Below are 16,187 nucleotides of genomic sequence, written 5' to 3'. Positions count from 1 at the left end.
TCTCAAATGCCTTGGTTGACTTATTTCAACATTCACAGAAATTTCAAGCCACAGAAAGTGTTTTATAGTCAATTACTCATGAAAACAAGAAGGTTTTTATGCCAAGCTTCTTTCCTACAAAAGTTGCAACCGACCAAATAATTCTGTGATCAATTCCGTCTATCTTTGTCCCTAATATGTTTGGTCCTTTTGGAATAAGTGCGTATGAATGCGTGTCAACTGATTACTCATCCATCATTCTTCTGAAATCCATGAGCAATTATGGACGAGTTATTCAACTTGGCCTCGAGTTATCCTAATTCTAAAAGGAAAATAACCCATGAATCATGTTGGATGAACTTCACTATAGTCGTTTCTCTTTTTGCAATTAAGGTTCTTTCCCATCTTTAACCCACCATTTTTTCATCTTTAAACCACCATCAAGCTTTGTATGATGGAACTGAAGATTCTTGATGCCCTTAAAGCAATAAAAAAGGATTCGAGATTAAAAAGTTTTCACGAACACAAGATCAACAAAGAGAACAAGGTTTTATACAGTAAAACTACCTGCATTCTGTGAACAAAACCTCGCCTAATAAGCAAACCAAGTCAAGCTTACAGAAACTAAGATACTTACATGCAAAAGCAGCAGCCTCTGCGTCAAAAGTTTCAGTTTTGTACCCATCCATGGCTGTAAATTTCAAAATACTTAGCACTATTTTCTGTACCATTTCACATAGAACGCTTCCTACTTTCTCTCAAAACCTTCCCTGTTGCCACCATCGAGGCCGAGGGAATTTCATGCCCCGCTGTTCAACCGTTTGCAAAATGTCAACATTTTCCGATTCAGTGGTTGAATTATTTTCTCCAGAAAGTATGACCATGGCATCCATAAGAGACTTGAAAGACTGATTTTCCGAAGAAGGGGTTCCAGGATGAACATTGTTCTTGTATTCTGTACCAGCAGATTCCTTGTCGACAGGAGTACCTCCTCCAACTCCTCCAGATTGTAGACTGGCCGTCAAAAGATTTTGCGGCAAAAGCCCTAAATTCTTCGAAGGCACTAAGTTCTCCACCGAAGCAGATAAACCAGATTCCCCTGCAACATTATCTGCTTCAGTTGTTTTAGATGGTGAAACCACCTTAGTTGAATTGTTCTTGCACTCTGTACCAGCAGATTCCTTGTCGACAGGAGTACCTCCACCGACTCCTCCAGATTGTAGACTGGCAGTCAAAAGATATTGCTGCGAAAGCCCTAAATTCTTCAGCACTAAGTTTTCCCCCGAAGCAGATAAACCAGATTTCCCTCCAACATTTTCTGCTTCAGTGGTTGAGTTCTTTTCTCCACCAACTCCTCCAGGTTGCAGATTGGCAGTCAACAGATTTTGCATATTTTGCTGCAAAAGCCTTAAATTTTTCAAAAGCGCTAAGTTTTCTCCCAAAGCAGATAAACCATATTCCCCTGCAACATTACCTGTACGAACTACACAAGCACGGGAGCCAACCTCACCCAAAATATCCCCTCTAGTTCTCTTCCTTCCCAACGAAGACTCCCTTGAGAAACCCAAAACCTCCTTACCCTTCTTCGATGGGGACTTTTCCGACGAAAACCGAAGATCATTATTTTCATCCAAACCAACGGGTTCAAATTGGTCAGTAGAAATATCACTGGTTTTAAGCTTACCGTGACGATCATTAGAACCTCTGAGCGCAAGAATCATCGCCTTTTCCTGTGAGCTCACCAGAAGATTTTCTCGCGGCGTTAGAAACTCGTCCGATTGACTGTTGGGCTTTAGAAACTCGTCCGATTGACTGTTGGGAGTTAGAAACTTGTCCGATTGACTGTTGGGAGTTTCCGGTAAAGAGCAAATCATAATTTCAGTGGAGTCCACTGGGATTCCTTCTCCTTGAGTTGATGATTCGACGCGGGACGGAACCACAGGAACAAGTGCCCTTTCGCCACAAAACCTAATGTGGCGAAAGCGTTCTTCTTGAGAAGATGAATACTCACATTCATGGTTGAGTACGGAAAATGGGTCATCCATTTCTTCAGGTTTAATCCCTGCAAGGAGAGAATGATGGAATATAGGGTTTAGGGCCTTCCCTGCAATTTTCCCGCCATTTCTTGGAGTTCTGGATCGTCAATTTCTTTTGTGAGCGACGGTAGCGTTTCTCTTTTTAACTAGTATTTCCAAAATAATAATGAGCTCTTTTTAGGTTAAATTACATCCGTTCTGGCCTTAGGCTGCGTTTGTTTGCAAAGGTGGGGTGGGGGAAGAAAAAAAAAATATGTGGTCCCTCCCATGTGTAGTGGGGTGAGGGAAAAGGAAAGGAAATAAAAAGATTTTATGAAAAAATGATAGTGATGAGTTTCACTTTTTACTTTTCCCAACTTTTTCACAAATCCCACTAAATATGTAGAGTTTTAAAATGACTTGAGGTGGAAAAATAGGGTATAAGGTAGGAAATAAGTGGTTTATCTCTTTTAACTTTAATAATATGTTTTGTTGTTGTGTCATCACAAAGTTTGTATTGTAAGCGTACAGCCGTACTGTCTTCAATTTGGCTCTTTATATCATTGTTCTCTAGCATTTCCTCCAAAGGATGTCTTGCTCTTGTTATCCCTGCGTTTACTTCTTGGATGATTCCATTTCAAACAAGCCCCATGCTCCATTTATCTCTATCTAGTTTATCATATATTTGCACACATTAACATGGGTGAGATTCCAAAATTAACTAGGTGAATTAAGACATATGAAACAAGGGGGTTGTAAGGTATGGTTATTCATGCATTGATTAATTCAAGGTTATTTTTTGGGAGAAGTTTCAAGTCTTTAAGCCATCTATTTATATTATTCATTATTCTTTGTGGGTTAGGTTCTTTATTGCTATAGACTTTCTATAGCATTATTTTCTAACCAAATATAATAGTTAATTATTATAAATATGGAGAAGAACCATTATTTAGTATTTTTATTAGAATGAGAGTCACTTAGAAAATAATTGCATAAGTTAATGAGAGAATTGATGCTAATCAATTCCGTCCTAAACCCCAATGATCCTACTGCCCATATTCTTTTTGTCTAATCGCATGATTTGAGGACATGCTAGGTTGATTCTTCTTTGTTATTGCATAATTCACAGATCTGAGTTGTTCCAGCCCATTTGGATATAATCATCTTGGTTGGTAATTTTGCATTTAAGACATGCTAGAAGAAAGTTTTAAGCTTTAAATGAATGGGTGATTTCTGATGAAATTTCCACCATTTAAGAGTATAGTGTTGGTAAGTCATGGTTATTCATTTTTGACAAAGCTTTTCTAGCTAATTTAGCAGAGAATTCACATGTTGTTGATAATAGAGATATCCACTAGTCATGTGTTGGGGATGGGTGAAATGAGAGAATTTTTTGAGATAAGGAAAATGGTATTGCAATGACATTGATTTGAATGCTTAACTCCCTATTTTTTGAGAATTCACTTGTTGTTGATAATAGATCTATTTTCATGTTGCTCATTTAAGTTGGGCTAAATCTCTTGATTGCTCATTTAAGAGGCAAAAATTACATGTTCGTGCTGGCCCTTTTCAAAATTTGAAGTTATCCACTATTAGTTTTAAAATTTAAATAACTATTTGCCCATGGGATGAAGATAAATGTAAGTTTTACAAAACTTCACTTAATTTTATCAAATTTACTAGAAAAAATAAATTATTGTTCACTCGATTCAACAAATCTATAGAAGTTATGTTGGCTCTTAATCTTACAAAGTTTATCTTTGCTTTGATATGTCCCGAATAGGTCCTAATAAAAAAAGACTCCCCATAATTCACGAGGAATGAATTTTGAAAAGGATTTTGCATCAAACCTTGAATGAGTAGCCTTTAAACTTGGGTCCATTTTACATTCTTAAAGCATGGCGTAGATCTCAACAATCTCCTTTAAAATCTCAAGCATCATCCTCAACATTGTCACTGGGATTGACCTCATAGTATCTTATCTAACCCAAAATCTCAAACAACTTTCTCAAGACACAAATAGAACGAAGCAACCCCACTGGTTTTCTTCTTCTTCCTCTGCCATTGTTTTTATTTATGTTCTTCTTGCCCCCAAAACCGTATCCCAATTAACACCCTTGTTGGCACAACCTTTCCTGGTTTTTTTTTTTTTTGGGTTGGTTTCCCCACCCCCCCTGCCCAAAAAAAAAAAAAAAAACAACCGCCGACCCCCCCCCCCCCCCCCCCCCCAAAAACAACAACAACCCCCCCCCCCCCCCCCCCTTTCTTTTTTTTTCTCCCCCCCCCCCTAGCACTTACACCCCTTTTGTTGGATACCCCCTCACCGCAAATATATCAAACACCTCCCTTTGTTAACCCCGTAAATTTAACCTGTAAATATTTTCTAAAACCCCAAACACCCTGGCTAAAATATTTTTATTTACCCTAAATTACCGAACCACCCTAATGAGTTAAAATACTAAATTATCCTAAATTAAAATAATTATTATAACCAAACACCATGGTTAAAATCTATATTATCTTTAATTATTAAAGCCCAACATACCATTCTTTTTTTTTCTTTCTAATTTTATCAAATAATTAAAAAACACGTACTACTCTCAGGTATGTTGAAAAATTAAACACTTAGACAATTTCTCTCTTAATGGTTTGCTAAATATTGGTTAAAGAGTATTACACGGTAAGTAAAAATCAACAATACACGCTCAATCAATCGATTAAATAACTCATTAGTTATTTTTTAATGGTTGATAACTATTAAAAAAAAAGTTGGGCTTTTAATAATTAAAGATAATTTGAGTTTTAACTATGGTGTTTTAGTTTTTAACAATTATTTTAATTGAGAGTATTTAGCTTTTAATCAAATTCCGGTAATTTAGTATGGATCAAATAATATAACACTTGCTCATGATTAGTTTTCTACATCCACAAGCATTAAAATTTCATCAACTAATTCATGACGATGATCCAATGACTATAGTTACCATTGATAGAACAATGAGAGACACATGAAAGGGAGGCATTTAAGTAATTTTCCAACTGAAGGGTATTTTGGTATTGTCCATAAACAAGGGTGAGGGGCAAAATGATCATTTTAATTTAAAAGTTAACATAATAATAATAGTGGATAACTTGTAATTTTTAGGGTTAGGATGCAAGTGGACACTCAAGACTCAAGAGTTCTGGGCATTTTAACCCAATTTAAGTGGTTAACTTTAAAAAAAAAAACTCAATAATAAATTACTTACTTGTGAGTTGTGACATAAGTTAAACAAATTTTTTTTTCTTTTTTTTTTTTTCTAATTCTTGACCTCAATGAGAACCGTTCCAAGAGATGGGACACAGGGCCGGATATCGATCAGCCTATACGCCCGGTTCGGATCCGACTCCAAAATTTATTGATAATGTATGCAGTATACAGTATACTCTAGATCCGACTCGGTATTTCAACCCACTCGGTTCTGGTTTTTTTTATATATTTATTTTTATACTAATTTGTGGGGAAATTTCAAAGAATACAAGCCCTAACCTTCTCACTGGGGTACTTACTTCTCTTCGCTTGTCCGTAAGATTTACAATCGATCCGGTAAGTTCTCTCAATAGCAATTGAGAGCAGAACCAGAGGCTCTACAGGCATGGCGAATCCAACGATGAAGACTTTGATCTCAGTTATGGTATCCATTTTCCTTGTTTCGGCGACTTTTGCGAGTTCAGACGCTCCTTTCATCGTTGCCCACAAGAAGGTTGATCTCACCAGGCTTAACTCGGGCGCTGAAAGAATTTCCGTCTCGATCGACCTCTATAACCAAGGATCTGCGTAGGTTTTCCATTTTCTTCTTTTAATTTGCCTTCAGTTGATTGAAATCCCTAATCTGCTAGATCTGATAAGCCGTCGTGCATGTCAATCTGGTGGACGTTGCTGCTTTGATTTTGACTCGTTAGCGGTGGAATTTTGGCAATATGGAGTATCTGGTCTCTTTGTTTTGGGATATGTATCTGCATTTTGTGCATTCAATTTTCGTGTTAGCTCTTTATCTTGATAGTTCATTAATTCAATTGCTCGTTCCAAATGTTTCACCTGCATAGCGCATCGGATATTTCTGAATCTTTGTTCATCTATTGCACTGATACTTGTATCCATTCTGTATCTGATTATCTGTCAAGAATATTGTAATTATTTTGCATGGTTCCATTTGCTGTTGTCGTTCGTTGGTTGCACTTGTCGTGTCTAAAGCTCTGTTAAGGCTTTTGAGAGAAATATGGTTATGGTCTCCAATCAATACAAAACTGTTGTGTAGGGACAACGGTGCTCCCGCACGTGATGCAATTCATTTTAATTGCTCTAGTGCTTCAAGTAACTGTGCTAATTTGTCATGGGAAAAACTTTGCTTCTGGAATATGTCATTACTCTCTTCAATGAAGAACATGAGTTGGTTTAGAATCTAGGAATCTCTGAACTTCCTTTAGATTAATGTTTGGGATTTTTAAGCCTAGCCTAACTAGATTTGTTGTCTTATGTTTTGATTGCTCAAAATTACATGCAGAATTTCTGAAAATTACAGTCAACATTGCCTATCGACCTTTCTAACCTCTGTGATCCTAATTATATCCACTAGCCTCCCTCACAATGGTCTCTTTTGGTTTCTTTTTACACAATATTTTGAGAAATAGTTCCCAGATATATACTATATAGTCTGCCAAGCATTTGGAATGCTATGTTCTTTTTACTTCCTTTTAGGGTGCTCCCTTGGAGTCTATGAATAAATACGTTCAGCCACTCTAGGATTGGAGATTGACTATGCTTTTTGGAATTCCTGAACCATACCTGACTTAACCCAACTGCAGAAGGTCTGACCAAACTGGCTGGGGTTACATGGGCTGAGGGCAAGAGATGTTTCTGTTTGGAGTTGGACAGGTAGGAGACGTTGGAAAAACCCGAACGGTCGATAGAATAGAGGAGTAAAGAGTTGAAATATTGGATTTTTTGGTTTGCAGTTTTTCCAAAACATGGTCAAAATTTCAGTTAAAAAGGGAATACAGCTAAAAGTTAGGTGGAGGTTAATTCGGGTATTAAAGGTTCTTCCTCAAAAATTCAGGGCCTAAAGAAAAAGAATTTTCATTCTCAATTCATGAATTGTTCACAGGGACTGAATTTTTGAAATCCAAATTTTCCTGGTTGATTGTTCATTTCGAATTATCTGTGGGGTCTCAAAAGTGGTAATTCTCCAGTCAGATGTTCAAGTTAATTCTGGTTCAGTCTCAGTTATTTCTGGTAAAAGCCAGTTCTATGCTGTCTCCTTTATTTGCAGAAAAAATCAAGTGTCCACCTGATTACGCCTGTCTGGTATGAACTGGATATTGCTGCTTGATGGGCTGTATATCTACAAGTCAATTGATGCCAATTTCTGGTGTGTGTCTTAGTGACTGGTGCTGCTTGATATTAGGTTAAAAATGTTCAGATAAACTGAATTTGAGCACTTTGAGTTTCATAAATATCCTCAATTCTTTTTCATCTACTTGTATTTTATGACCTTCCTTACGATGGTAGGAATGAATGCTGCTAAGACAAAGTGATGCATCCAGCCCCAGACAGCCCCAAAAGAGCCTAGAAGGGTCCCAAACAAAGGGGGGCCGAAATGACAAAGGGGCAAAATGTTCATTTTCATCCCTTGGATTGAGTCTATTCAGTAGGGTCAAGTTCAGATTAATTCCTGATTTTTAATTTTGGTTTTGTTTTTTAAATTGGAGCTTTAGTGGTTAGTAAGTGTTGTTTCCTTGTTGGTTTAATGTTTCTATTTATTAATAGTCTTTGTGTTGTTCTAAATAGAGAGTCCTATTTTTTTAGGTGTTTTAAATTAGGAAAGAATGTTAGTATAGTAAGATTGGGTTGCTTAGCACCCAATTCCTTACTTGAGTCGAAGTCAGTTGTAGAGGCTATAAATAGCCTGGTTCAATATTGTAAAGGAGCTTTGATGATTAATCAATTAATTGAATTTTGAAGAATAGACTGGTATAGACGTGGGATCCCTGGGAGGGTGACCTGCGGCTGGAAATTGCTTCTGTTTTTGCAACTTTAATTCTTCTCATTTTCATTCAAGTTTCAGGAATACTGTGTTTCAAGCATTCTACAGAGAGCATTTTGCAGTTCTTTCAATTCACAAGTTTAACCCCATCCCCAACCCCAGCCTTCTTTCATTGCTGCCTGGAAGCCATCCCAACCCCTCCCCTTTAGTTTCAGACCTTAGGAACAGCCCTAACCCCATCGCAAATACCCTCTCACCCTTCCCCTTCAGTTGTCTGAAAATTCCAGCCCTTTCCTAAGCCCTAGAAGTCATCTCCCATCCTCTTCTTCTTCCCCACGTTTACAGTCCTAACCCTAATAGGAAACCCATATTCCCAGCCCCAATTGAACCCCTTTTTCTTCCCTTTTGGTCGCCCTTAAGCCTAGAACACAGTCATAGTCTTAGTTTGCCCAAACCAGCCCTTCTTTGTTGAGTTTTGAAACTTTATGCACTTAATCTTCTTCCTTGAGAAGTTGCAGAATTTTTAAACTCCAGAAAATTCTCAAATCTTCATACCTCAGTCCCTACCTCCTCTAAACAGTCCCTAAACTACAGAACAGAGATATAACCAACTCTGAACTGCAGGATACCTTCCCCACTCCAAACCCTAACCCTGGCCGAATTCTAGTTAACCTAGGATTTGAGTTTCAAATATGAAATTCGAAATCTTATATTCTGAAATAACAAATCCAGCAGCCTTATAAACCTTAAAACCCTTAGCCAAAGCCTCCATAAACCCTAGTCAGTGCTGGTTCTTATTAAGAGGGTATTGGTTAACAAACCCTAAACCTGGTTTTACATCACAAAGTTCACTGACATCTTGGAGTTCTTTTTTTTTGTTATATTTATTAATTATTATTATTTTTATTTATTTGCATTGTTCTTTGAACTTTGACTTCTATTGATGGTAGAGTTTCGTTCAGCTTATATACGAAAACATGAAAGGATTTGCAGTGGTTCCTTGGTTAGGCAGTTAGCATGTTAAGTGCCTATGTTTTCCTCTGTAGGGGGAAAGTCTAGAATCTGCAGAGGTACCCCATAAAAACAGAGGGGCAAAAACCTTTTTACCTCCAAACTGCATAATCATCCCTTTTGAGATTAAATCTCTGCAACCTGCCTAACCCAGAGTAAAGGGACATCGCGATATCCATTAAGGAATTGTTGCTTGGCTGAGTGTCATTTACATGGCTGCGCAGATCCTGGGACTGCTTGAACAATATTGAAACTGAACTGACTGTTTATGAACAGCCCAGTTTCAGTTTCAAGTATTTGTTTGTTTATCTATTGATTGGTCGATCTCAGTCTGACCCTACTGACCAATTAGTTCAGAATCTACACAACAACCCAAGACTGGACTAAGTAAGACCTATTAAGGAATAATTAATTTATTAACCTATACTAATAACACTTTGCCAAAATATAGACAAAATCATGGCTTAGTTAACCTTTGAAGGATCGGTTAATCAGACCAATTCATTGTTGATAAACTACTAATCAATTATTGACTGGTATCAGTCTTGGCTTTGAAGACCAATTTATGTAATTGGTTAGTTTTTGTTGTGACCTTTAAGGGTGTAGGATTGATTGTGCCTGTCCAGCTGGTTTGACATCCCAAAATGGCTAAACTCAGTAAGAGAGAAGCTATATGGCCAATTTTGAGATTTTACTTGGATTTGAGTTCTCAGAGTGTTCTGCCTCTCTTTGGAAGATCAAGAGTTTTATTCTCCTCATAGATTCTAAATGCATGGACATGGTCTTGGGAAGGGGATAGGATATGTTTGTGAAAGAAGGACCTTCAATGGGGATACTTCCCTTGAACTCTGGATTTCAGATACTATTGTTGGATTTAGGAGCAACAGGAAGTAAATTTCTGATGTTTGACTTGCTGAAATGGGTCTTTGACATTAGGATATTTTGATTGAAGTCAAGTGACAACAAAATTCAAGAAGATGTTTCACTTACTGCCTTGAGAGCTTGGTTATGATTGAATCTGGTCATATGTGGGGAGTTTCTCAGAATCTTGTACTCTGAATTTCAAAGAGCGACTTTATTGCCCCATAATGTGATTCAAAGACTCTTGGCCCTCTGAGATAGCTCCTTCATATAATGATCCAAAGACAGTAAAAAGATCATGGATTATCCATTTTTTTATTTCTAAGGAACTGAGATACAACGTCATCACGTTTAGCCTTTTGATTGTTGTGTAGGAGCTGTTTTTTTTCCTTTTATGAATTGATATTCATTTTAGAGATGGTTGATTAAATTATCATGACTGTGTAATTTTTTTGATTACCTTTTCTTTTTGATAAGATTCAAAATGGCATTGCTTCATAAGATTCTTCATGTCATGTCAAACAGTTCAACTTATAGTTCCAATAGACTATTTTCTTATATTTCAACAGCATTACATTTTTTTATATGTACATTTTCTTCTTCCTCTTCCCCCTTAAATATATTATTAGTTTTCACATGTGGATAACCGTCCCCTTTTCCTTTCTTTTCTTTTTTTCCCTTCCACAGGACGGCATATGATGTAAGCCTGATTGATGATAGTTGGACCCCAGATATCTTTAACCTGCAAAGCAGTAACACTACCAAGACGTGGGAAAGGATTGATGTGTGAGTTCATCTGCCCCAACCCACCTAGTTTCCCACTTTCTTTCCCTTCTCATAGCTTCTGCTCCATATCAAAAGTACCTGTTTTTCCAACTTGCAGTGGTTCAGTTGTGTCTCATTCCTTTGTTCTGGAATCTCAAGTGAAAACTGTGTTTTATGGTGCACCTGCTGTCATCAAATTCCGGGTCCCAACTAAGGCAGCGCTACAGGTTTGACATTTCTATATAATTGATCGAGCTTACATTATTTTGACTGAGAAAAAGTTTCAAAGTGTCTGATGACCATGAATTGCTGTTTATAGGAGGCTTATTCGACTCCAATGGCACCTTTGGAAATCCTTGCAGAGAGACCACCAGAAAAGAAGTTTGAATGGGTAAGGCTGTGAAGTTAAAAATTTTTAAGTTCAACTTCTAGATGCATTCATTGTATTGACACAGTATTTCCATGTTCTTGCATGAAATCACTTTGGGTGCGGCAACCTATTCAGGCAAAGGTGAGCGAGCCTCAATGCTCTGCTGTTATTTTTTTTTATCAAAGGTTAAGGGATAGAATATGTTCCCCTGATAGAGGGAAAAGGTTGCATCAGGATATGTTTTCCATGTAAAATGCTGTAAAATTGTGAAGACTTTTGGTCTGGTGTCATGGAACCACATTTAATGGATCCCAGTTAAGAGCTTCCAATAGATAATTGACTGCTGGACATTTAGACAAAAAAATTGTTATAAAGCTCCCAAAGTAACGGTTATGGCCAGGATCATGCCCTCTGCTCAAAATAATTTGTTGGCAGTGTAAAGCAGTAATGAGTTAGGGTTTCATCTACCCAGAAAAATAAAGCTATGGCTTGTCTTCCTATCATGAAAAAGAAAATTCTTATTTTGAGTTTTATAGTGGCCTTTCTTACTTTTTATTCTCAATTGCAGAGGCTGCTGGCTAAGTATGGATCGCTAGTGTCGGTGATCTCCATTGTGGTATTGTTTATATATGTTGTTGCCACCCCTTCAAAATCCAGTGCGGCAAAGGGAAGCAAGAAGAGGCGTTGAGAATCTAAGTTGAGGAATGAGCTCCATGAAGTTGTTTTGTAGTTCAAATTTTGGAAAGAAAACATCAGCTCCGTGACTAGTGTTTAGGGCATACTTTTTCTTTTTTGGTAGTTTTGCTCCCTCCCTCATCTTTTACCCACGGGATTCAGTATTGGCGTTGAAAGGTGAATCAGAATTGAGTCATGCTCTGTATCGCTATGGGTACTTTCTGCAAACAGGTTAAAGACTAGTTTGGCTGAGAACGTTAATTTATTGGGCATTTGATGATTGTGGGGGCGTTAATTTTCTGCAAACAGGTTCAATCTGAAGAATGTGGCATGAAGATCAAAGAAGGCAAATTTAAAGCCCATAAAGAGCAAAAAGGAGAATGAGAAGAAGATCAAAAGGTAAATTTGAACATCCAGAGCGAAAACAAGAAACCATTGATGAAAAGGTTAAGAACATCCAAGAAAACAAGAAACCATTCTTCCTTTGAAGTCGCCACTGTTCTGTCCATTTTCTACTCTAAAATGAAGTCCTGCATTTTTTTTTCCCGGAGTAGTTGTAGTCTTAAGTTCATTGATTAAACGAAAAAAACGGTTTCATTGAAGTCGCCTCTCCTCGCCTAAAGGGTTAGAAACATCCCAGAAAAGAAGAAAGCAAATGCTACAAATCCTCTTTTTCCTCGGCGTACTTATTTGAATTACACTTTTAATCCTAGAACAATGCTATTACAACACGCGCTCATCATTTGAGATTACTTATGGTTCCTGTGACATCCCTCAGAATCTTCCTGAGTTGGTGCGAATGAAAATATCAGCACCTTTTTAACGGAAAAGAAGAATAGCCTTAATTCCAATTTTGACATTGAAACATTTTATACTGTAGAATTTCTCGTTTGTTTAATTTCTCCTTTACCAAAATAAGGGATGGAAATCAAGCCAAACAATTTTCAAATCAAAATAACACCGCAAATTGAAAATAGAAATCAAAGCAAAACATCCCTAAGATAATAAAATGTAACAGAGCTTTGAAACCCTTCATATGTGCCAAATAATTTAGTTGACTGTTGTGCAGGTTCGTTGAGAAATCAATGGCCTGGAAACCTATTCGAAAAGAGCCATTGCAGAACCCTTCCTTGTTAGATATAACAATAATCATATCATAAAAATAAGGAAAAAGTTTGATTACCAAAAAAAAAAAAAAAAAAAGCCCAAAGGGTACATTTTAAAAGCTGGTCCGATCAACATGATGTACGGTATGTAATAATAAACTTCAGTCCACCTGGAGAAATTATTCTTCCAGCCTAACTCTTAACAAAGGGAGAAGTTCTCATACAGAGGGTACAAGTACAACATCACAGATATACACTATAAAGATTGAAGGAATCATCAAGCAGGCAAAGCAAAGCTGTGTTGGGTCCACTGAGGAGGATCTACCACCAGGCATGGATCCGATTTCTCGAAGTCAGCAACCTAAGAAAATTGAACGGAAAATGCAGCTTCAGCTTCAGAACCTTGAACAGCCATCAGAGGCCGGAAAGAAGAGAACATAGATAACAAATTAGTTCAATTTACCTTTTCATTGCAGTTAGGGCAGTAGTGATACTTATGCCAAAGGCAGTCCATTGAAGGGCAGAGGAAGCAGACGCCGAGCATGAATGGCATCATGCAACCTACAGCAGCCGCCAAACTTGGTTTTGACCTGTGGACCAAATTAAAGTATAACATACACGCCCCATGTCAAAAAATCATACTGATTAGAACTTCTGGAACTAGAAAGATTCAAGGAATCATTAAAGATAACTAAAATATTTCAAAACCAGGTGGTGAACCAGTAACTTGTATATATTCTTTTGTGCAGTTAAATTGCAAGTACTAAAGATACAATTTTGGCTTTCAAATTCTCCTACCATATTAAAAGGGTTCAGTTTTATAGGATTTTGGCATGGGTATAATCGGATTTTATGGTTTATGGAAAATTCAAGAGAAACTACAGAGGAAAAAGAAAATGAAAGGAATCCACGAGGAAAAAAAGCTTGTTACAGTGTCCCCAAAGCATGCAAGTTCATTGACATAACATGACAATCTCCCCCTTTCTTTCCTGCAACTCAGATAAAGTCTCCATCTAATAGCTATGGACTTAAAGGTTGATCAGTCCAGCTCCCAAGACATCCATACTTCCAAATAATCATCTGGGCCATTATCCCTTTTACTTGTGTGTGAAGAACAGAATACTTCTATTGAAATAAAAGTCAATTAAATGCACTCCATGGAAAATAATTTCACTAATCCATTAGAAGAAAAAAAACTGTGATGCAGGCAAGGATAGAGGTCTGTCTACACTAACGATTGAATTACTGTGTACTCAGTTGGGACTCAAAACTATAAAAATAAAAAACTATTGACTTTTGAGTTCTTTTAGAGGGCAGGATAGAGGTCTGTCTACACTTGAAAATAGGTAATCCCTGTCTAAAGCAGAAACCTTCCATTTAGAATTAAGCTCTTTGTACACAAATAATGAGGAGTACTCTCAGGTTAGTTCAGGTACTAGAAGGACTCCAATAGCAAGTGGAGAAGGAAACAGTTGGCACATGTAGCCTCTTCCTCCAAATGTATATCAAACCTTGTCACCAGAATATTATAAGTACATCAGATTTCCTAGGCTCCCCCCCTCTTCTCAGTATTTCTCTCCCAGGTGCTACTCACCTACACCTATTTTACTCCATTCAAAATACTAAACACTATAAACTAAATAGGCAAATTCAAGACCTGATGACACCTGATATTTTTCTTTCTCTTAAATCTTCCAAGCTAGTTCAACAAAATCCACTTTTGAGCTCAAATTGCAACCGCCCCTTCCCCCTGTTAAGGATACATGTTGTTGTAAACTATAGTTTTGTATTTGTATGTCTCGGTCTTGTATTCACATGTAACTATAAATACTGTATCATCTATTTACATCAATACATTGAATCGTATTTTTTGCATGGTATCATGTTATTCTGCTCTAATGAGACTGGTTCAATATACCTTCCGCTAACTCTGGTGTGGATATCCCTTCATCTTCTTCCCCTCTGTCTGCCATTGTTAACCTTTTGCGCCTTCCCTTTCACTCAAGCTCTCTGCAACAAACTATTTATTCTAGAAGGCTCAGTTCCTTACCCTCCCCCCAACCCCCCACACACCCCAAGAAAAAAAATCCCTCTTTCTTTCTTTATAACATTGTTTCATTGAATCAGGATCATTGATCTCATTCACTTGCAGGGTGAATTGCCATTGGAATACCTAGGCTAGCCAAGAAGAGTTGGAGTCTTATTAGGTCGCAACTACATCCCCATCAAAAGCTCAAGTTCTTATTAACTAGAAACCACAGAAACGTCATATTGGAGCTCAACAGTGAAAGTAACTAATCCGAAAAAAAGGTCTACTGTAAGTAGATTTTCTGCATATCTAACAATTTTCAAATTCTAGACATTGTTGTAGTATAAATTACCCCACTAACATAATAGGTGCCTAAAATGGCGAAACGTTCATCAGTTATTAAACATCTCCAAATCCCAATTGCAGATATAATTTGAACCCTAGAATCTTTTGAATTGGCGATGAAGATCCACTGATACAAAATATCATACCAGTAAGCAAGGTAATAAAGAAAAAATCAAAAGGACAGTACAAAATTGCCATGGCATGTAATGGACGAACACATATTCCTCATTTATATTATCAATTGGATTGAAGCGGGTTTAATTCTAGGGAAAGAGCACAGAAGGGGAAAGAGATGATTAGTGGTTTTATATTACCTGATGATGGTGAGGCCAGAATTGCCGCAGAAAGGGCAGTTGAAGGGTGCAGGGGTATCTCTAAACATGGTCTGCTGCAGAGGAATCCCTTGTGGATCGATATAAATCGCGTTGGGAGGGATGGCTCCAGCCTGATGAGGGTTTTGTCCCACATAGAATTGTTGGTATTGTTGCTGCTGCACCACTGGTCCCTGGTACTTGTAGTTCGCTGCATAAGGGATCCCAAGGACCGGCTCGTTGTTCTTAGACATTCCTTGTTTCGATACTTTATCGATACCTGATCTAAAACCCTTTGATCAACGGAACAATCCAACCGATCTGAGCGTTCTCTCTGCAAATCTTTTTCTTTTCTTTTGGGTATAATTCTCTCTGCAAATCTGTTGTTCGATGAATTGTCAAACCTGAATCTAGGAGGAAAGGGGCCAAATAGACGGAGATAGAGTCGAACAAGAAGGTGAAAGGTGATTTCTTAATTCTCAAGAAAGAACATAAACACAAAAGGTCAAGCGTTCTTGGAGTTGGAAGCGACTTTCCCCGGTCTCCCACCATTAGAAGGTTCCATAAGAGCGCATTAACCATCCATAGCTCTCTAAAGAGTGTCTACCACGTGGATCAAACGACACAAGGACAAATTACAATAATTGTGGAACATCACTCCTTCGTAAAACATCCTCCACCATTGCATCAATCAATA

The 16,187-nt window shown here is 37.6% G+C and overlaps 2 protein-coding genes across 2 annotated transcripts; one reads left to right on the top strand and one right to left on the bottom strand.

The window, feature by feature from the left end:
* Nucleotides 1-5,509: 5,509 nt before the first annotated feature.
* Nucleotides 5,510-11,980, top strand: LOC149019901 (translocon-associated protein beta (TRAPB) family protein). The gene is made up of 5 exons (XM_089147905.1): nucleotides 5,510-5,811; nucleotides 10,577-10,675; nucleotides 10,773-10,881; nucleotides 10,974-11,053; nucleotides 11,595-11,980. The coding sequence occupies exons 1-5, from the start codon at nucleotides 5,630-5,632 to the stop codon at nucleotides 11,710-11,712; spliced, it is 588 nt and encodes a 195-aa protein (XP_089004031.1). The 5' UTR covers nucleotides 5,510-5,629; the 3' UTR covers nucleotides 11,713-11,980.
* An 875-nt stretch (nucleotides 11,981-12,855) lies between these two features.
* GILP (GSH-induced LITAF domain protein) lies at nucleotides 12,856-16,187 on the bottom strand. Its single transcript, XM_089147904.1, has 3 exons — nucleotides 15,494-16,187; nucleotides 13,269-13,395; nucleotides 12,856-13,166 (listed from the first exon to the last, which is right to left on the bottom strand). The coding sequence occupies exons 1-3, from the start codon at nucleotides 15,742-15,744 to the stop codon at nucleotides 13,083-13,085; spliced, it is 462 nt and encodes a 153-aa protein (XP_089004030.1). The 5' UTR covers nucleotides 15,745-16,187; the 3' UTR covers nucleotides 12,856-13,082.

Source organism: Hakea prostrata, chromosome 3 (assembly GCF_041222555.1).
Source record: "Hakea prostrata isolate BN-2017 chromosome 3, UWA_Hpros_2, whole genome shotgun sequence".
NCBI lineage: Eukaryota > Viridiplantae > Streptophyta > Magnoliopsida > Proteales > Proteaceae > Hakea > Hakea prostrata.
The sequence above is the reverse complement of the archived record's forward strand: the minus strand, read 5'-3'. Positions and strand labels throughout refer to the sequence as shown.